Consider the following 16,796-nt stretch of genomic DNA (forward strand, 5'->3'; position numbering starts at 1 on the left):
GGCTATAGGGCAAAAAGTAAAGATGTGATATTTCTTTGTTTCCCATTCTTAAAAAGTTTATCATACAACAGAGACGACAAAAACTGATGGTTCCAAAAGCAACATAAATATTTAACAGAAAATTAATCACTACAGGATATATGAGAACAATCCATGTTCTGATGCCTCTTAAAGATGTATCTACAAATTATTTTAGTCATTAGTTTTCTGCAAAGAAGGCAAATTTGCAATATCTTTATACACTTACCTTTAAAAGTTGAATTGACTGCCTGTTGCTTTTGTAACTCAGATGTCCTGTTTTTCCTTGATCTCTGCAAACCCAAAAAGGAGGGTGGGGGGCAGTTAGGGGGATGGCCAGGATCCAGTCCTGTATGCCAAGCATTGATTTTTCGCATTAAAACAAACCATGGAATAAACTAACAACAAAAGGATTATCTTTCATTTGAAGAAGAAATCTAAGGTTTAAGGACAGTATATAATGGTAACTTGAACTAAAGGGTTTAAATACCACTTGAAAAGTATTATTTGATTATTAAGTCCAAGTTTTCAATGAGTCATTTTAAAAGGAAACATAAATTTTAAGATATAATTAATTAAAACTTTGAGAGAATAAATATCCGGAAGATACATTGTTTAAAACTGAAGTTGCAGAATAATTTTACCAGCCTGTAAAATTCCTCAAATGCTTTCTACAATGCCAGCAGCCGCAATGATGAAGTATTTAGTGAAGGGAAGTACAGGAATAAGGCTTCATCAGGAGGGATATACAGGGAGATGTGTGGACAGAGGCAGACACCGCCTAGCCGGCCAATTTAGGCGGCTCTACTCTGGTGATGAATGAGGTGACTGATTCATCACCAGGGTAGAGTGGTGGCCTCCCTCACTTCCATATATTTAGGCAGGGACCGAAAGTCACTTTGTTGAAATATAATTCCTACATTAAAAAAAAGTGTATCACACTGGAATAGTGCTGGATGGATGACCCCAAGTACAAATTACTTCCAGCCCAGCGATGAGATGTTATTTTCTTCTTGTAAAATATGAAAGGAAAGAAAAATAATATTCTAGGTACAGACAACAATGAGCTCCTCTGGAAAAAGACCACTACAGGAAAGCTCTTCAGTTATACCCAACCCTTTCTTTCTCTCTGTGAGCTCAGAAGAAGAACTATCAAGTGAAATTGCTAGTATATGATTACAAAGAAACAATATCCAGAAGCTGGATGTGAAAATGTGATTGGCAAGGAAGAGTAACAAAAGTGCAGGGTGTTTCTAGTTAACACAGTGTTTCCCTCAGCCACTAACAGGGCTCTAAATTCAATGAATCAGGATGCTGTTTGGCACATCACAGGGTAAACTTTCTGAATAGTGAGTTATGGACCTGGAATATAAACAGGCTTCTAAGATATTTTCCTTACATAGGCAGTGGTTTAGATAGAAAAATCTAGTCATCACTTCTCATCTTCTGGAGCAATTTGTTGGCCTGAAACAGATTAAATATTTTACGTGTGTCCTTCCAGACTGACTAGCCTGAAGGTGGAGGTTTTGAATTGCACCCTGAAAGCGAGTTCTTCAGCCAAATACTGTATTTTAGAGCTACAAACACTTATAGAAAATTCCCATCTATAATTTCTTTAAGTTTAATGATGGGATTATCACTGGTAGTGGTGTTTGTTTCCATTTCAGAGTGTGATGGTAATTTCTTGGGGTTATTTGAGCCCCAAATATTTAACACTTAGTAACTTTAATCTGAATACTTTGACTTCCTAAAATAGTGCTTTTTTTACTTGTGTGAAGAAATGGATCATTAATGACATATTTCCATAAATGAGATTATAATCTTTCATAACTTTTAAATACTTTTGTAATGTTGAAATGTTTTGAAATGAAAGACCTAGTCATGAAGTTACACAATCATTCTGTCATTAAGACTAATATCTTGTCAATGGAACAGGATAGAAAGCCCAGAGATAAACCCACGCACATATGGTCACCTTATCTTTGATAAAGGAGGCAAGAACATACAGTGGAGCAAAGAAAGCCTCTTCAATAAGTGGTGCTGGGAAAACTGGACAGCTACATGTAAAAGTATGAAATTAGAACACTCCCTAACGCCATATGCAAAAATAAACTCAAAATGGGTTAAAGACCTAAATGTAAGGCCAGACACTATCAAACTCTTAGAGGAAAACATAGGCAGAACACTCTATGACATAAATCACAGCAAGATCCTTTTGGACCCACCTCCTAGAGAAATGGAAATAAAAACAAAAATAAACCAGTGGGACCTAATGAATCTTAAAAGCTTTTGCACAGCAAAGGAAACCATAAACAAGACTAAAAGACAACCCTCAGAATGGGAGAAAATATTTGCAGATGAAGCAACTGACAAAGGATTAATCTCCAAGATTTACAAGCAGCTCATGCAGCTCAATAACAAAAAAAACAAACAACCCAATCCAAAAATGGGCAGAAGACCTAAATAGACATTTCTCCAAAGAAGATATACAGATTGCCAACAAACACATGAAAGAATGCTCAACATCATTAATCATTAGAGAAATGCAAATCAAAACTACAATGAGATATCATCACACACTGGTCAGAATGGCCATCATCAAAAAATCTAGGAACAATAAATGCTGGAGAGGGTGTGGAGAAAAGGGAACCCTCTTGCACTGTTGGTGGGAATGTAAATTGATACAGCCACTATGGAGAACAGTATGGAGGTTCCCTAAAAAACTACAAATAGAACTACCATATGACCCAGCAATCCCACTACTGGGCATATACCCTGAGAAAACCATAATTCAAAAAGAGTCATGTACCACAATGTTCACTGCAGCTCTATTTACAATAGCCAGGACATGGAAGCAACCTAAGTGTCCATCAACAGGTGAATGGATAAAGAAGATGTGGCACATATATACAATGGAATATTATTCAGCCATAAAAAGAAACGAAATTGAGATATTTGTAGTGAGGTGGATGGACCTAGAGTCTGTCATACAGAGTGAAGTAAGTCAGAAAGAGAAAAACAAATACCATATGCTAACACATATATATGGAATCTAAGAAAAAAAAAAGTCATGAAGAACCTAGGGGTAAGACGGGAATAAAGACACAGACCTACTAGAGCATGGACTTGAGGATATGGAGAGGGGGAAGGGTAGGCTGTGACAAACTGAGAGTGGCATGGACATATATACACTACCAAATGTAAATTAGATAGCTAGTGGGAAGCTGCCGCATAGCACAGGGAGATCAGCTCGGTGCTTTGGGACCACCTAGAGGGGTGGGATAGGGAGGGTGGAAGGGAGGGAGACTCAAGAGGGAAGAGATATGGGAACATATGTATATGTATAACTGATTCACTTTGTTGTAAAGCAGAAACTAACACACCATTGTAAAGCAATAAAGATGTTAAAAAAAACAAAAAACAAAACAAAAAAGTTTATAACAACAACAAAAAGACTAATATCTTGGAATTCTTTATACAGTCATTTATATGGTCATTAAAGAAACCTTTATTTCAGCTCTAAGAAGAGACATATAAATGGTTCTCACTTGTCTATTTTTTTAAAAAGAAACTCCTACAGAAGTATTGTGATATTGCAATCGGAATTTTCTGAAATCAAGTAACAGAAGAGAAAAATCATTACTTTTAAATACATGATTTAATGTGATTTTCCTTTATAAAACAGTTCCTACTTTTTTGATGTTATTATTTAAAAATAAAAAATGAACTGAAATCCTTGGCATTTTGTAGTGTTCCTACAAGTAATTATTTTCTATTCAGTGTGATTTTAAGAGTTTCAAGTAATTGGCCTTCTATATTCCACAGGATAGTCAGGTATTTTGTTTTAAAATTTCTATATATCAATTCATACAATTTCTAGTTATATTGTTGACTAATGCTGCCATATGTGTATATATATACACATACATACACACACATATATTAACTGAAAATCTGGCCAGTCATAGAAGTGACATTTGACGTTCCAAATTCTTTTTTAACATCTCTATTTGAGTATAATTGCTTTACAATGGTGTGTTAGTTTCTGCTTTACAACAAAGTGAATCAGTTATACATATACATATGTTCCCATATCTCTTCCCTCTTGCGTCTCCCTCCCTGCCTCCCTCCCACTCTCCCTATCCCACCCAAATTCTTAATCTGGTAAATGTAAACAATGCAATATAGGTCTAAACACGAGTAAACAGAACAGATACTAATATGAAGGATGCATAAGGAAATTATTTCAAACTTGTATTTGTTTTGCTTTGTTACCATCATGGATTGGAAGTATATTCTTTTTTAATTTTTATTTATTATTTATTTATTTATTTATTTTTGGCTGTGTTGGGTCTTCATTGCTACTTGAGGGCTTTTCTCTAGTTGCAGTGAGCGGGGGCCACTCTTTGTTGTGGTGCACGGGCTTTTCATTGCGGTGGCTTCTCTTGTTACAGAGCATGGGCTCTAGGTGTGCAGGCTTCAGTAGTTGTGGTGTGTGGGCTCAGCAGCCGTGGCTCACGGGCTCCAGAGCACAGACTCAGTAGTTGTGGCGCATGGGCTTAGCTGCTCCGCGGCATGTGGGATCTTCCTGGACCAGGGCTCGAACCCGTGTCCCTTGCATTGGCAGGCGGATTCTCAACCACTGTACCACCAGGGAAGCTCTGGAAGTATATTCTTCTGGGAAAAAACTACTTTGATCCCAGAACAGATAGGCTGGATCTATTGAAACGCAATGAGTCAGACCCACAGTCTAACCAAAGTAAAATTCCATAAATGTGATCTTACTATAGAGCTTACACTGATGAGATTTTCACTGTTCCATTCCTGTATACTGATATCTATGTTCAAGTTTCATTTGTTTCCTAACAGATTGATTTTTAAAGTGTGGCTTTGCAACCCTCAGAAACTAAGGAACATTATTGTTATTATTACTATAATAACATTTGTATGGAAGACGGGAGCAGCTGTCCAGTCCACAATTAAAATGAATGCCACTGCAGTGTGTAACTTGGATGACAGATGATAGGCAAGCGTATTAGACAGTGTGCAAATAGACTGCCTTAAACAGGGCACCCCCCCCCCCCCATACTGTTAGCTTAAAGCAATGTCTGTAGGATAATCTCTGCCGGCTAGTTTCTGCCATTTGATTCGAGTTACAGAAGAAATCTGACAAAGTTGTCCACAGTCTGTCAGCTATTTTCAGCAAGAAGGCGGCGCATGCTTGGACGGGGAACAATGGCGGCAGAACAACGCAAACACATCTGCTTTGTTAAAGGGTCCATAGCCTTTCCAAGAGCGACTCTATTATGCTGTGGTCAGTGCCTTGCGTCTGTGCTCTAATACAGCGGGTCCCCAACCTTTTTGGAACCAGGGACCAGCTTCGTGGAAGGTAATTTTTCCACGGACAGGGGTGGGGGGATGGTTTCAGGATGATTCAAACGCATTACATTTATCGTGCACTTTATTTCTAGTCTTATTACACTGTAATATATAATGAAATAATTATACAACTCACCATCATGCAGAATCAGTGGGAGCCCTGAGCTTGTTTTCCTGCAACTAGATGGTCCCATCTGGGGGTGATGGGAGACAGTGACACCCGAAGTGTGTTGTTTATGTTCAGTCTACTCCGTAATCTCGCTTTGCTTGCCGTCACTGCTTCACAGAGACAGGATGTTGGAAATGGAAGCAGGCTTTTCAGTGCTTTTGTGGCAATCTCAGGATATTCCGGCTTGACTTTAATCCAGAACGTATAGAGATTTGAAGTTGTTTCAGACATACATTTAAGGCCACCGTCATTTGCGATCTCAAGCAGTTGATCCTCTTCTAGCACGGACAGAGTCGATTATTCACAAATGGGTTCCAGATCCGTTCCTTCCCAGTTCAGGGGTGTTTCGTGGTTAAGAAGTAACGCTCAAACTCTTTTGAAAGCTGAGACAGGTGATCATGCCCCAGCTGGGAGAAAGAAGGCCCTGGCTCAGTCTCTTTCAAAATCTCTGCTGATGTTTGAAACATGTCAAAAATCCCAATGTTCGCTGGTCGCCCCCATAATTCCAGTTTGGCTTTGAACGCAGCCACTTTATCTGCCGACTTGAACACGGTTGTCGTTCTCCCCTGAAGTGACAGATTGAGTTCGTTGAGCAGGTTGAATACGTCACACAAGTAAGCAAGTTTTGCGACCCGTTCTGTGTCACTGAAATGTGCTGCCCGTGGTGACTGCTTTTCTAAAAGAAATCTCTGGAGCGGCTCTTGTAAAAAAACTCTGGCCTGTAATCTACCTCTAGAAAGCCATCTCACTTCTGTGTATCAGAGAAGACGTGTGTGCTCGGCACCCATCTCCTCACAGAGCTGTGTGAACAGACGTGAGTTAAGGCATGTACTTTAATGTGGTTGATAATTTTAATCACATCCTGCGAAACACTGTTAAGTTCAGGTGACATTTTTCGGCCAGCCAGCATTTCCCTATGGATGACACAGTGCATAGACTCACATTCAGAAGCGACCTCTTTGACCTGAGTAGTGAAACCAGAAAGCCATCCAGTCAGGGCAGCAGCAGCTCCGTCTGTGCATATACCGACACAAAATGACCAATTCAGTTTTCTTGTTATGTAATCATTCAACGACCATGCTGTTGGTTGGCAACAAAAGTGCACATAACATATCCTCACGCACGTCCTCCTGAAAAATATATCGCACAAAACAAGCGTTGTTGCCTGGTTGTCAATATCGGTGGACTCGTCAACCCGGATTGAGTACCTCGGTGACTCATTAATCGTCTCTAACAATTGTGCCTCAGTATCCTCTGCTGTTTCCTCAGTTCGTCTACTTATAGTGCTAGCGGAGAGAGGCACACGTGCCACCTTTTGAACTGCAGCCTCTCCTAAAAGTTCACGACGAATGTCCTTAGCAGCAGGCAGGATCAACTCTTCACCAATACTAAGGGCTTCTCAGCTTTAGCAATGCGGTTAGCCACTAAGAACGATGCTCTCAGTGCAGACACATTTGATGAAGTGGTGGCCTTCAATAATTCCTTCTGTTCTTCGTGTTCATGTTTTTTTCTTTTGAGAAACTCCAAAGGCTTGTCTTTTAATGCAGGGTGCTTGGTCTCCATGTGGCGAAGCAGTTTTAAATGTTTCACGGCTTCATTGGATAGCGGGGTCACCACATATTATACAAAGTGGGCTTGGAGAATGTGAATCATCTGTTGCAGTGAACCCGTAATTTAAGTAGGACTCTTGGAATTTTCTTTTAAATGCAGCTTTCTTTTTGTTGGCAGTCTTAGAGTCTTCTGCTGTCTCATCATTGGGTCTTTCCTCCTTTTCAAAGAAGCTCTCCAGCGACATTTGTTTTTTACTCATTTGTGGGCTTACCGAAACTGTGACTGAGAGAAGTGTGGGAAAGAGGCGCGGACAGAAGTGGTAAATAAAATAATGGGTGGGCCAGGCAAGGACTAAAATAAGTGGATTCTGACTTATAACCTGCCACCAGATGCAGCTGTAGAATTGAAGCACATTAACTCACTTGCCACTATAAAGCCTGCCACCAGATGCAGCTTAACTGTCACTTGCCACTCACTGATAGGGTTCTGATACGAGTCTGCAAGCAGTTGATTTCTTACGGTCTCTGTGCAGTCAGACCTCTCTGCTAATGATGATCTGTATTTGCAGCCGCTCCCCGGCGCTGGCATCACCGCCTCAGCTCCCCCTCAGATCATCAGGCGTTAGATTCTCACAAGGAGCGCGCAACCTAGATCCCTCGCATGCGCAGTTCACAGTAGGGTTCACGCTCCTATGAGAATCTAATGCCGCCGCTGATCTGACAGGAGACTGAGCTCAGGCGGTAATGCGAGCGATGCGGAGCGGCTGCAAATACAGATGAAGCTTCATTCACTCGCCTGCCACTCACCTCCTGCTGTGCAGCCCAGTTCCTAACAGGCCACAGACCAGTACCAGTCCGTGGCCCAGGGGTTGGGGACCCCTGCTCTAATATCTCCAAGTGCATTATTACATTCTATCAAAAATGTCTGTCTTGTTTTTTATTTTTTTTAATTTTTATTGTGGAAGATTCCATACATACAGAAAATATGAAGGAATAATACAACCACATCTGTATACCTGTCACCCAGATTCACTAATTAATATTTTGGCACATTTGCATTATCTATCTATGCTTAAGCCACACCAAACCGTTAGGAAGCAAGTAAAGATTTCTGTATGGATCTATGAACAACGAATATAACCTCAATAAAATTAACACACCTCAGGAAAGAACAATGATTTGCCAATATCTAACATTCATTCTCTATTTAAATTTACCTAATTGTCTTAAAAATGTCCTTTCTAGCTGAGATTTTTGTTCTCTTTTTGATCAGTAGTCTGTTAAGTGAAACGAAATGGTAGTGGTCCCAGTGGGCCATCTCGTTTCGACCTAACAGTGGCCGACACAAGATGGTTTGTCTCTGCCTTAGCCCAGAGTTGTGCCAATACAGGGCATTTAGGATGGCTTTTCTCTCCTCAACACATGGCTTCATCCCTGACTTGAAAGATGGCAGCTCCACCCTGTAATCATGGCACAGAGGTGACACAGAGGAGCACACGGTCCAAGGGCATGATCCAGATGCTGTGCACACAACTTCTGTTCACATTCTATCATAAAGAATGTAGACACATGGTTCCACCTAGATACAGAGACTGAGAAAAACAGGCTTTATTCTTGGTGGCCATGAATTTAGATTTCCCTGGACCTATGGGTCTTGTGTCTAAAGGAACAATGGTTTAGGGGCAGTAATTAGCCATCTCTGCCGTGAGATGTTCCTGGAAATGACTGAGCTCTGATGAACTATAATAAGACTAATACATTACAATATTTTGATATGCTTAGACATATTTCAGGTAAGACTATTTTTCTCCTATACTAAATAAGCCTCATATTATTCACATTTATTTTGAGCTCATCAGTCTATTTTTTTAGGTTTTCTTTCTCCTTTCTTGTCAGGGTATAAGTTGTCAGTGCTCATTACTGTAACTATGCTTTCTTCCCTTTCTAATTTTCCTTTTCTTTGTCATCAAGTTTATAAAAATAAACTTTTATAAGTATAACATACATGCAGAAAAGTTCACAAGTCATAACTGCACAGCACGATGAAAACAGTGATTCATGTAAACACCACTCAGATCCAGATATGGAATATTGTTAGTATTCTAGAAGCAGTTTTGTGTAACCTTCAAGTACTATTCCTTTCTTTCTTCCAGAGATAACACTATTCTGACCTTTAACACCATGGCATAGTTTTGTATGTTTTTGAATTTTATATAAACAGAATCGTATAATATATGTTCCTTTCAGTACGGCATCTTTTGTTCAATATCATGCTTATATGATTCAATGGTGTTATTGCATGTAACAGTAGGTAGTTTTCATTGCTTATGGGATTGTATTAATATATCATAATTTATCCATGTTATTGTTGATGAAGTTCTACTTTTTGGCTAATACAAATAGGGTTGCTATGATTATCGTATTTGTCATTTGGTCCACATGTGTATGTATTTGTTAGGCATATATGATTCCTGGGAATAAAACTGATGAATTATGGGATATTTGTAAATTCATTTTTCTTGCCTTATTGTACTCAGACTTCTAGTACAATGCTGAACAGAAATAATCATAAAGAGAATTCTTGCCTTGAGCTGAATCTCAAGAGGAAAACTTCAATTACTTCACCATTTAGTATGATAGCTTGCATTAGGATTTTTGTAGATATAAAGGAAATTCTTTATAATCCTAATTTTCTAAGGTTCTCTCCTCATGGGTGGGTATTGAATTTTATCAAATGCTTTTTCTATATCTATTGAGATGGTTATAATTTTCTTTATTCTGTTAACTAATTTTCAAAGCTTGAACCAACTTCGCATTCTTGAAATAAACCCACTTTGTTTGTGATATATTATCCCCAAATAACCCATGTATCAAAGATGGTCACACTGAAAATTAGACTATATTTTGAACTGAATGATAATGAAAGTATGACATATGTCATGTTAGAAACACAACGTTCATATACTATTTTTTTAGTGTTTATCCCAGATTCCAGCATGCATACTTGATTTACTAAAGTCTAACATAAATTGTTACTTTTACAACTTATTGGACAAATCATGGAATTTAGAGTACTTTAACTCCATTTACTCCCCTCCCCATTTTTGTGCTATTGCTGTTGTTATTATAGGTTAATTGTGTCCCTCCTAAACATATGTTGAAGTCCTAACCCGTTGAAGTTGTGAGTTGGAAACTGGGTCTTTGTAGATGTAATCAAGTTAAGATGAGGTCATACTAGATTAGAGTGTGCCTTAATCCAATGACTGGTGTCCTTAAAAGAAGAAGGAAGTATGGACACAGATATACAGATGTGAAGATGGAGGCAGAGGTTAGAGTGACATATCTACAAGACAAGAAATACCAAGGAATGCCAGCAACCAATAGAAGGTAGGAAGAGGCAAGGAAGGATAATCCCCTAAAACCTTCAGAGAGAGAGTGTTTGGCCCTGGTGACAACTTGATTTGACTTCTAGTCTCCAGAACTGTGAGAGGATAGCTTTGTTGTTTTAAGCCACCGAGTTTATGGTACTTTGTTACAGTAGCCCTGTGAAACTAATACAGTTGTCATGTATTTAAATTCTCTCTATATTTTAAACCCTATGAGGCAACATTAGTATTGTTTTGTGTAGTGAATATTCATTTATGTTGATCCATGTTTTGACTGCATTTTTTTTCACTTCTTCCAACATCTCTGTGCATCCTTCTAAGATCATTTTCTTTCTAGTTGAAGTATTTCCTTAATGTGGGTTTGCTGTTGATGAATTCTCTCAGCTTTTGTTTGCCTGAGAATGTCTTTATTTCACCTCATTCTTTGAAGTTGATTTTTGCTTGGTATAGAGCTCTAGGATAGTTCTTTTTAGTACATTAGTGCACTGAAGATTTCATTCCATTGTCTTCTGACTTCCATTATTTGGTTTTCTGAAGTTTTATTATAATATGTAAGTGTAGTTTCCTTTGGATTTGTGCTGCTTAGAATTTATTTTTCTTGTTTCTGTGGCCTTTCATCAATTTTTGAGATTTTTGTCATTATTTCTTTAAATATTACTTCTGTCCCAGTCTTGCTCTCCTGTCCCTTTGGGACTCAAATTATAACTCTACAAGACCAACTTGTCCCCAATCTCTTTTTCTAACCTGCTTTGTTCTTCTTTTTCTTCTTCTTACTTTTCTGTTCTTTCCTTCCTTCCTTCTTTCCTCCTAGATTTTGGAATATTTTCCACTCCACTTCATTTTCAACACTGCTTCCAAAATTCTCTTTAAAATGCAGATATAACTCTATAAGATGCCTGTTTAAAAACCTTCAGTGTCTCCTATTCTGTCTGTCCTTCATCAAACATGTATTAAACTATTATGTGTCATGTGCTATATTTAGTGCCATTTATGTAAATTAAAAATACATCAATTATACTATATATATTTTATGAATTAATATATATGTAATTAAAGTGTGATAATGAGGACCAGAATGACTTATTCCTATTTCATATCAGAACTCAAAAGAAGATCAAAAGGGATTTCAAATTTATGGGATTTTTGGTAATGTGAAGCAATATGACAAAATGTTAGCATGCATTTAATCTTGAAGGATAAGTACATGGGTGCTTTTAACGTTATCCTCTATACTTTGTGTATTTTAACATGTTTAAAAAACAAAATGTGCTTGGTATAAAGTAAGCATGAGATGTGTAGATGTTTCTTTCAAATTATCTTAATTGTTAGTCTCTAAGCTCTTCTATAATATATTTGAGAGGCACAGTTAAAAACAAGGCAGCTATTCCCAGGAGAAGAGTCACATGCAACTGAGATTCTTTCTTCTGTAACTCAGCAAACTAGCCTATTTATCACTGTAGAGGGGAAGAAGCAGGATTGAAGAAACTATGAGTAAAATTGATGAATTTTTGTTTTATCTCTTTTTTTCTTTGTCAATTATTGAGGAGTGTGCTACTGATAGCAAATAGCCCAATGGTAGGCAAATTAAAAAGAGACTGGCTAATTAACAAACAAGGTAACTTTCCCTTGAAGAATCATGTTACATATTTTTTCAAGGAAATGAACTGTTGATTCAGGGACTGCTGTTACTCAATCAATGATCAACAAGTCATTCATAACATCTGTCTCTTTGTGGCCCTCTTTCTCAATTGAAATCAAAGAAAAACTCTTAAAATTCGGATGTATATCTGTTAATATTGAAAATTTATGAATAGAAAATTTTAAAATTATGTAATGATGAACAGAGACCCTGAAGGTATCAAAGCAACTCTCTTTTAAAATTATCATTACATAATATACAAATACAGGACTTCCTTGGTGGTGCAGTGGTTAAGAATCCGCCTGCCAGTGCCGGGGACATGGGGTCAAGCCCTGGTCCGGGAAGACCCCACATGCTGTGGAGCAACTAACCCCGTATGCCACAGCTGCTGAGCCTGTGCTCTAGAGCCTGTGAGCCACAACTACTGAAGCCCGTGTGCCTAGAGCCCGTGCTCCGCAACAGGAGAAGCCACCGCAATGAGAAACTTGTGCACCACAACGAAGAGTAGCCCCTGCTTGCCGCAACTAGAGAAAGCCCACATGTAGCAATGAAGACCCAATGCAGCCAAAAATAAATAAATTTATAAAAAAATATACAAACACAGTGAAATTTATGTTGAATAGAAAAAATTACTGAATAATCAAGGTGAGTTGCCACCACTAGAAAGGTGCAACAAGAAAATTTGAAGTCAGATTTCTCTGGAAAACAAGTTGTTCAAAATAAGTAAAACAGTGAAGGCTATCATTAATTGGTGAAAAACATGAATGTACTTCTTGGAAATCTCAAATCTAACTCATAAAGTACTAGATATGTGTGTCTATAAAATATATATATGTATATTAAATGTATATGTGTATATAAAACATTGCTGAAAGAGCTCTTTAAATATCAGACACAAGTCTCTTACTTTACAGATGAAGAAACTCAGGCACAAAGATATAGGATACTTAATTTTATGCAATGGAATACATTCAGGAATTTACAGAATTTCCATCATTCCACTTCTAAAAGGTATTATTTTGGAGGATGCTATTTCCCAACATGTGTTAGCATACTAACATGGTGGTTCTTATACTGTGTGTACAGAATCCTGTGATTCTAGAGAGGTGTCTCAAAGGTCACAGGGAAGGAGGAAAGAAGAAGATGGCTGTAGTGGGTAGTCAGAATCACTCTTCATCTTGGGTGGGTCTCCTTTTATGCATTTCATATACTAGGATTCTGCAAAGATTTCATTTAAAACATCCCTCTGCTAAGTATAGGTTTGCAAATCATTATAACCTCACCAGGATACAGCTGCTCCATGAAAGTCTTTCTCCACAGCTTAGAATCTGCACTGTCTAATCAGTTCTTCTTAATCATTTGGCAGCATCTGGTGAACCTCATGGACTTTCTTGCCAGAAAACATCATATAGGCAATACATTTTTTTCTCCAAATTTAGCCAGATTCATGGACTTCCTGAAGTCCATTAACAGATCCTGGGCTAATATAACACCAACTCTAAAAGCTTTATTTAGAGGATTTAAATAAGAAATTTCTGGATGAAAAAGAATAAGAATTTGGGAATAATATTAGAGTGTGTTTGGAAAAGATGGATATTTTTTAGCACAGCTTAACTTATCGGACCAATTTATCCTGCCTAATGAAAAACAAAATATACTTTTGACCAAACTTCAAGAAGCCTATGTACTCTTGCTGGCCATGCTGTTCTTTGGATTCGTTGATGCGCTCAGATACTGTGCTAGAGCAAATAAGTGAACAGCTCACGGTACTTGCTTTAGAGACCATCTGTTCTTGAGGATATGAATACTTTTTAATACTTAGAGACTTCTACAACTTAACCACCTTTTCACCAGTTCTACACACACACACACACACACATACACACTCACCACTCACTCTCCACTGGAATAAGTATCCCTTTGACTTACCTGGCTGGATCAGGCCTGGCTGACTGAGACCTGGGCTGTCTGTCTAAGCTGCGTTCAGTCATGTAGGTGTTGTGAGGATCAATCAGTGAACAGTAAGGATGTGCAGAGACATTAGGACTGTGGCACCAAGGGCTGCGATTGGGAAAAAGGGTTGGTGGGATTTCTTTTTCTCTGTAAAAGAAAAATTAAGCCCAAATTGAACCCCAAAGGTACTTCATACAGTGGCATTAATAATGAAAGCTCAATTAGAGTGAAGGCATGTTCCAAGACCAGAGAATATGGCTTTTCTAGACTTTGTGGGCAGCACCATTATCACATCAGAAGCATTTGCTTACAAATGAATAACATAAATTCTGTTCTTTCAGCCACAGCCGGCTCTTGATCCGAGATGAAAATTCTAGATGATGCAAATCTTCCTCCACCTACGCACTGCTAAAGGTATGGTGATAACTTCATCTCTGCACTACTCCATGGCCTTACCTCTAACAGCAGTGCTGTTATGGGATGAAATGACCAGAGGGGTCTTAATATCACCCAGGGGAAATTGCCAGCCTTTACTGTCCCACGAGTATACCCTACTTGCTCTGTGTTTTTATGTTTTAAAACATAAAAGCTATTATGGTTTTTATGGTCTTATTCAAAATAGGAGTTTTTTGGTCTTTCTGGATTTACCTGTTCATCATATATCTACTTGTCAGCCAGTCACTCCCACCAGCTCAGCCCTTATTAATTGTGGGAAGGACTCAATTTAAAAAAGAAAGAAAACAAGCAACTTTTACCTTGTAAGAGAAGCTCGAACGTGTTCCACCTGATATTTTGAGATATCTTGCTTAGACTGATCTTGTTTTTCTTTAGTTGTATTGGTAGCTGCTGGCCAATGAGATGTGGGACTTACTACTGAGCATGTGTCACATTCAGTGTCGGTCTCTAATTTCTCCCGTGCTTGCTTCCAGTAAATAGGAGTGTACCAGGCGACAGCCTAACAAAAATGATTTATCAACATGAAATACTATTGGAGTTAGATAGGTTTGTGTTTTTTTAATGACATAGGCTTATTGCAATAAAATTTCAAAGTCAAACTGTAATGTCATTTACATACTGTGTAAGGATTAGTGAAACACATGATGAGGCTATAGTAAGACATCCTGGCCTTAGTTTCCAGCTGTGAAAATTACAAGCTGCAGAACCTCAGGCAGATTAGTCACCTACTGTCTTGGACTGTGTCCTCATATGTAAAATGGGGAGGTGGTGGTGAGGGTGTTATATGAGGGTGTGGTGAGATTCAGTTAAGCTACTGAATTTTGTGACTATGAAGAACTATGCAAACAGTAGTTGTAATATTAATAAGTTAAATTTTTAATAGTTAAGACTCATCTATCTATCTATCTATCTATCTATCTATCTATCTATCTATCTATCTAATCTTATTTGAGATGGGGAAATGGGCATTAGAACTAAAGACATGGAGAGGAAACCACGTTCTCCAGGCTAGAATCCTAGGTGGGCAGGTTTTTTTTCTTTTGGTTTCCTGAATATGTGGCATATATGTGCACATACATGTGCAAAAATTACTCAGAAAAATCATGTGTAGGGACTAATAATTACGTTTTTGTCAACATGAGAAAAGTTAGGCGCTGAAGTGTGCCCTATCATTGTACTTGTTCTCGTGATCTGTTTTTAGTTTATAAAATTAGAGGTTTGGGTTGATGCTGTAATCATTGCAAAACCCTTTATTTGCCAGCTAAATAGACATAAAAGCAACACAAGGCAAGTTCAGCTAGGCTAGGCATCACAGCAGGTAAACCCCACTTTTGCTTCAGTTCATCAGTTAGGGATTCTTTTTTGCAGCTCAAACATAGATATTTGCGTGGCAAATATGTTTACGATCTTTTGAGTGCAGTCTCTCTCAGATTGTAAGCCTTTCCTAGCCAAGGGCAATATTTTATTTCTTCCTGTATTATAGGGGGCTTAAAAACATCTGATGATAATGACAGTGATAATGTGATAAAATGATAAGTTTTAACTTCACCTCTGGAATGTTGACCATATGAACCTTGTAGGCTCTTTTGTCTGGTTTTATTTTACTTTTGCCATTTTGCGTATCATGTGACCTTAAGCCAGCCATTTAACTTTCCAAGCCCCATTTTCTTCCTTTGTAAAATGCTTAAATAATCTGAGAATCAAAGGAGATAATGTACATATAAATGGCCCTTTGAGTTCCTACTGCACAGGAGCGGTCTGTTCCATATCTGAATCTCTAATAGAAAACAGTGTATTGGGAAAGTCCCAGGCATTGAATCATATAAGATGCCTATTAAATTTTCGACCTGTAATATAGAGGCTACAAATCATATAGGGCAACAATGTGGTGGGTGAAAAATATCTAGCCCTGTTTAGAAATCAGTAGACTCGGGGCTGCCCTGGCGGCGCAGTGGTTGAGAGTCTGCCTGCCAATGCAGTGGACACGGGTTCGAGCCCTGGTCTGGGAAGATCCCACATGCCGTGGAGCAACTAGGCCTGCGAGCCACAACTACTGAGCCTGTGCTCTAGAGCCCGCGTGCCACAACTACTGAAGCCCGCACGCCTAGAGCCAGTGCTCTGCAACAAGAGAAGCCACTGCAATGAGAAGCCCGTGCACCACAAAGAAGAGTAGCCCCCGCTTGCTGCAACTAGAGAAAACCCACGTGCAGCAACAAAGACCCGACGCAGCCAACAAAAAAAAGAAC

At 38.5% G+C, this 16,796-nt stretch overlaps 1 protein-coding gene across 16 annotated transcripts in view; it reads right to left on the minus strand.

Moving 5' to 3' along the window:
• LMNTD1 (lamin tail domain containing 1) overlaps positions 1–16,796 on the minus strand; it is a 458,342-nt gene that overhangs the window by 61,613 nt on the left and 379,933 nt on the right. For 14 of the 16 annotated variants that reach the window (XR_010835782.1, XM_067008917.1, XM_067008913.1 and 11 more), the window contains 3 exons: positions 14,850–15,049; positions 14,071–14,241; positions 248–311 (listed from right to left, as the gene is read on the minus strand). Coding sequence is in view for 15 of the 16 variants with exons in the window: in XM_067008917.1 (XP_066865018.1) it covers positions 248–311; positions 14,071–14,241; positions 14,850–15,049 (435 nt within the window). In the remaining variant the exon portion in view is untranslated. The remainder of the gene's footprint in view (positions 1–247; positions 312–14,070; positions 14,242–14,849; positions 15,050–16,796) is intronic. The other 2 variants (XM_067008919.1, XM_067008918.1) reach the window with 1 other exon arrangement.

The sequence above is a fragment of the Kogia breviceps genome, chromosome 12 (genome assembly GCF_026419965.1).
Source record: "Kogia breviceps isolate mKogBre1 chromosome 12, mKogBre1 haplotype 1, whole genome shotgun sequence".
Taxonomy (NCBI): domain Eukaryota; kingdom Metazoa; phylum Chordata; class Mammalia; order Artiodactyla; family Physeteridae; genus Kogia; species Kogia breviceps.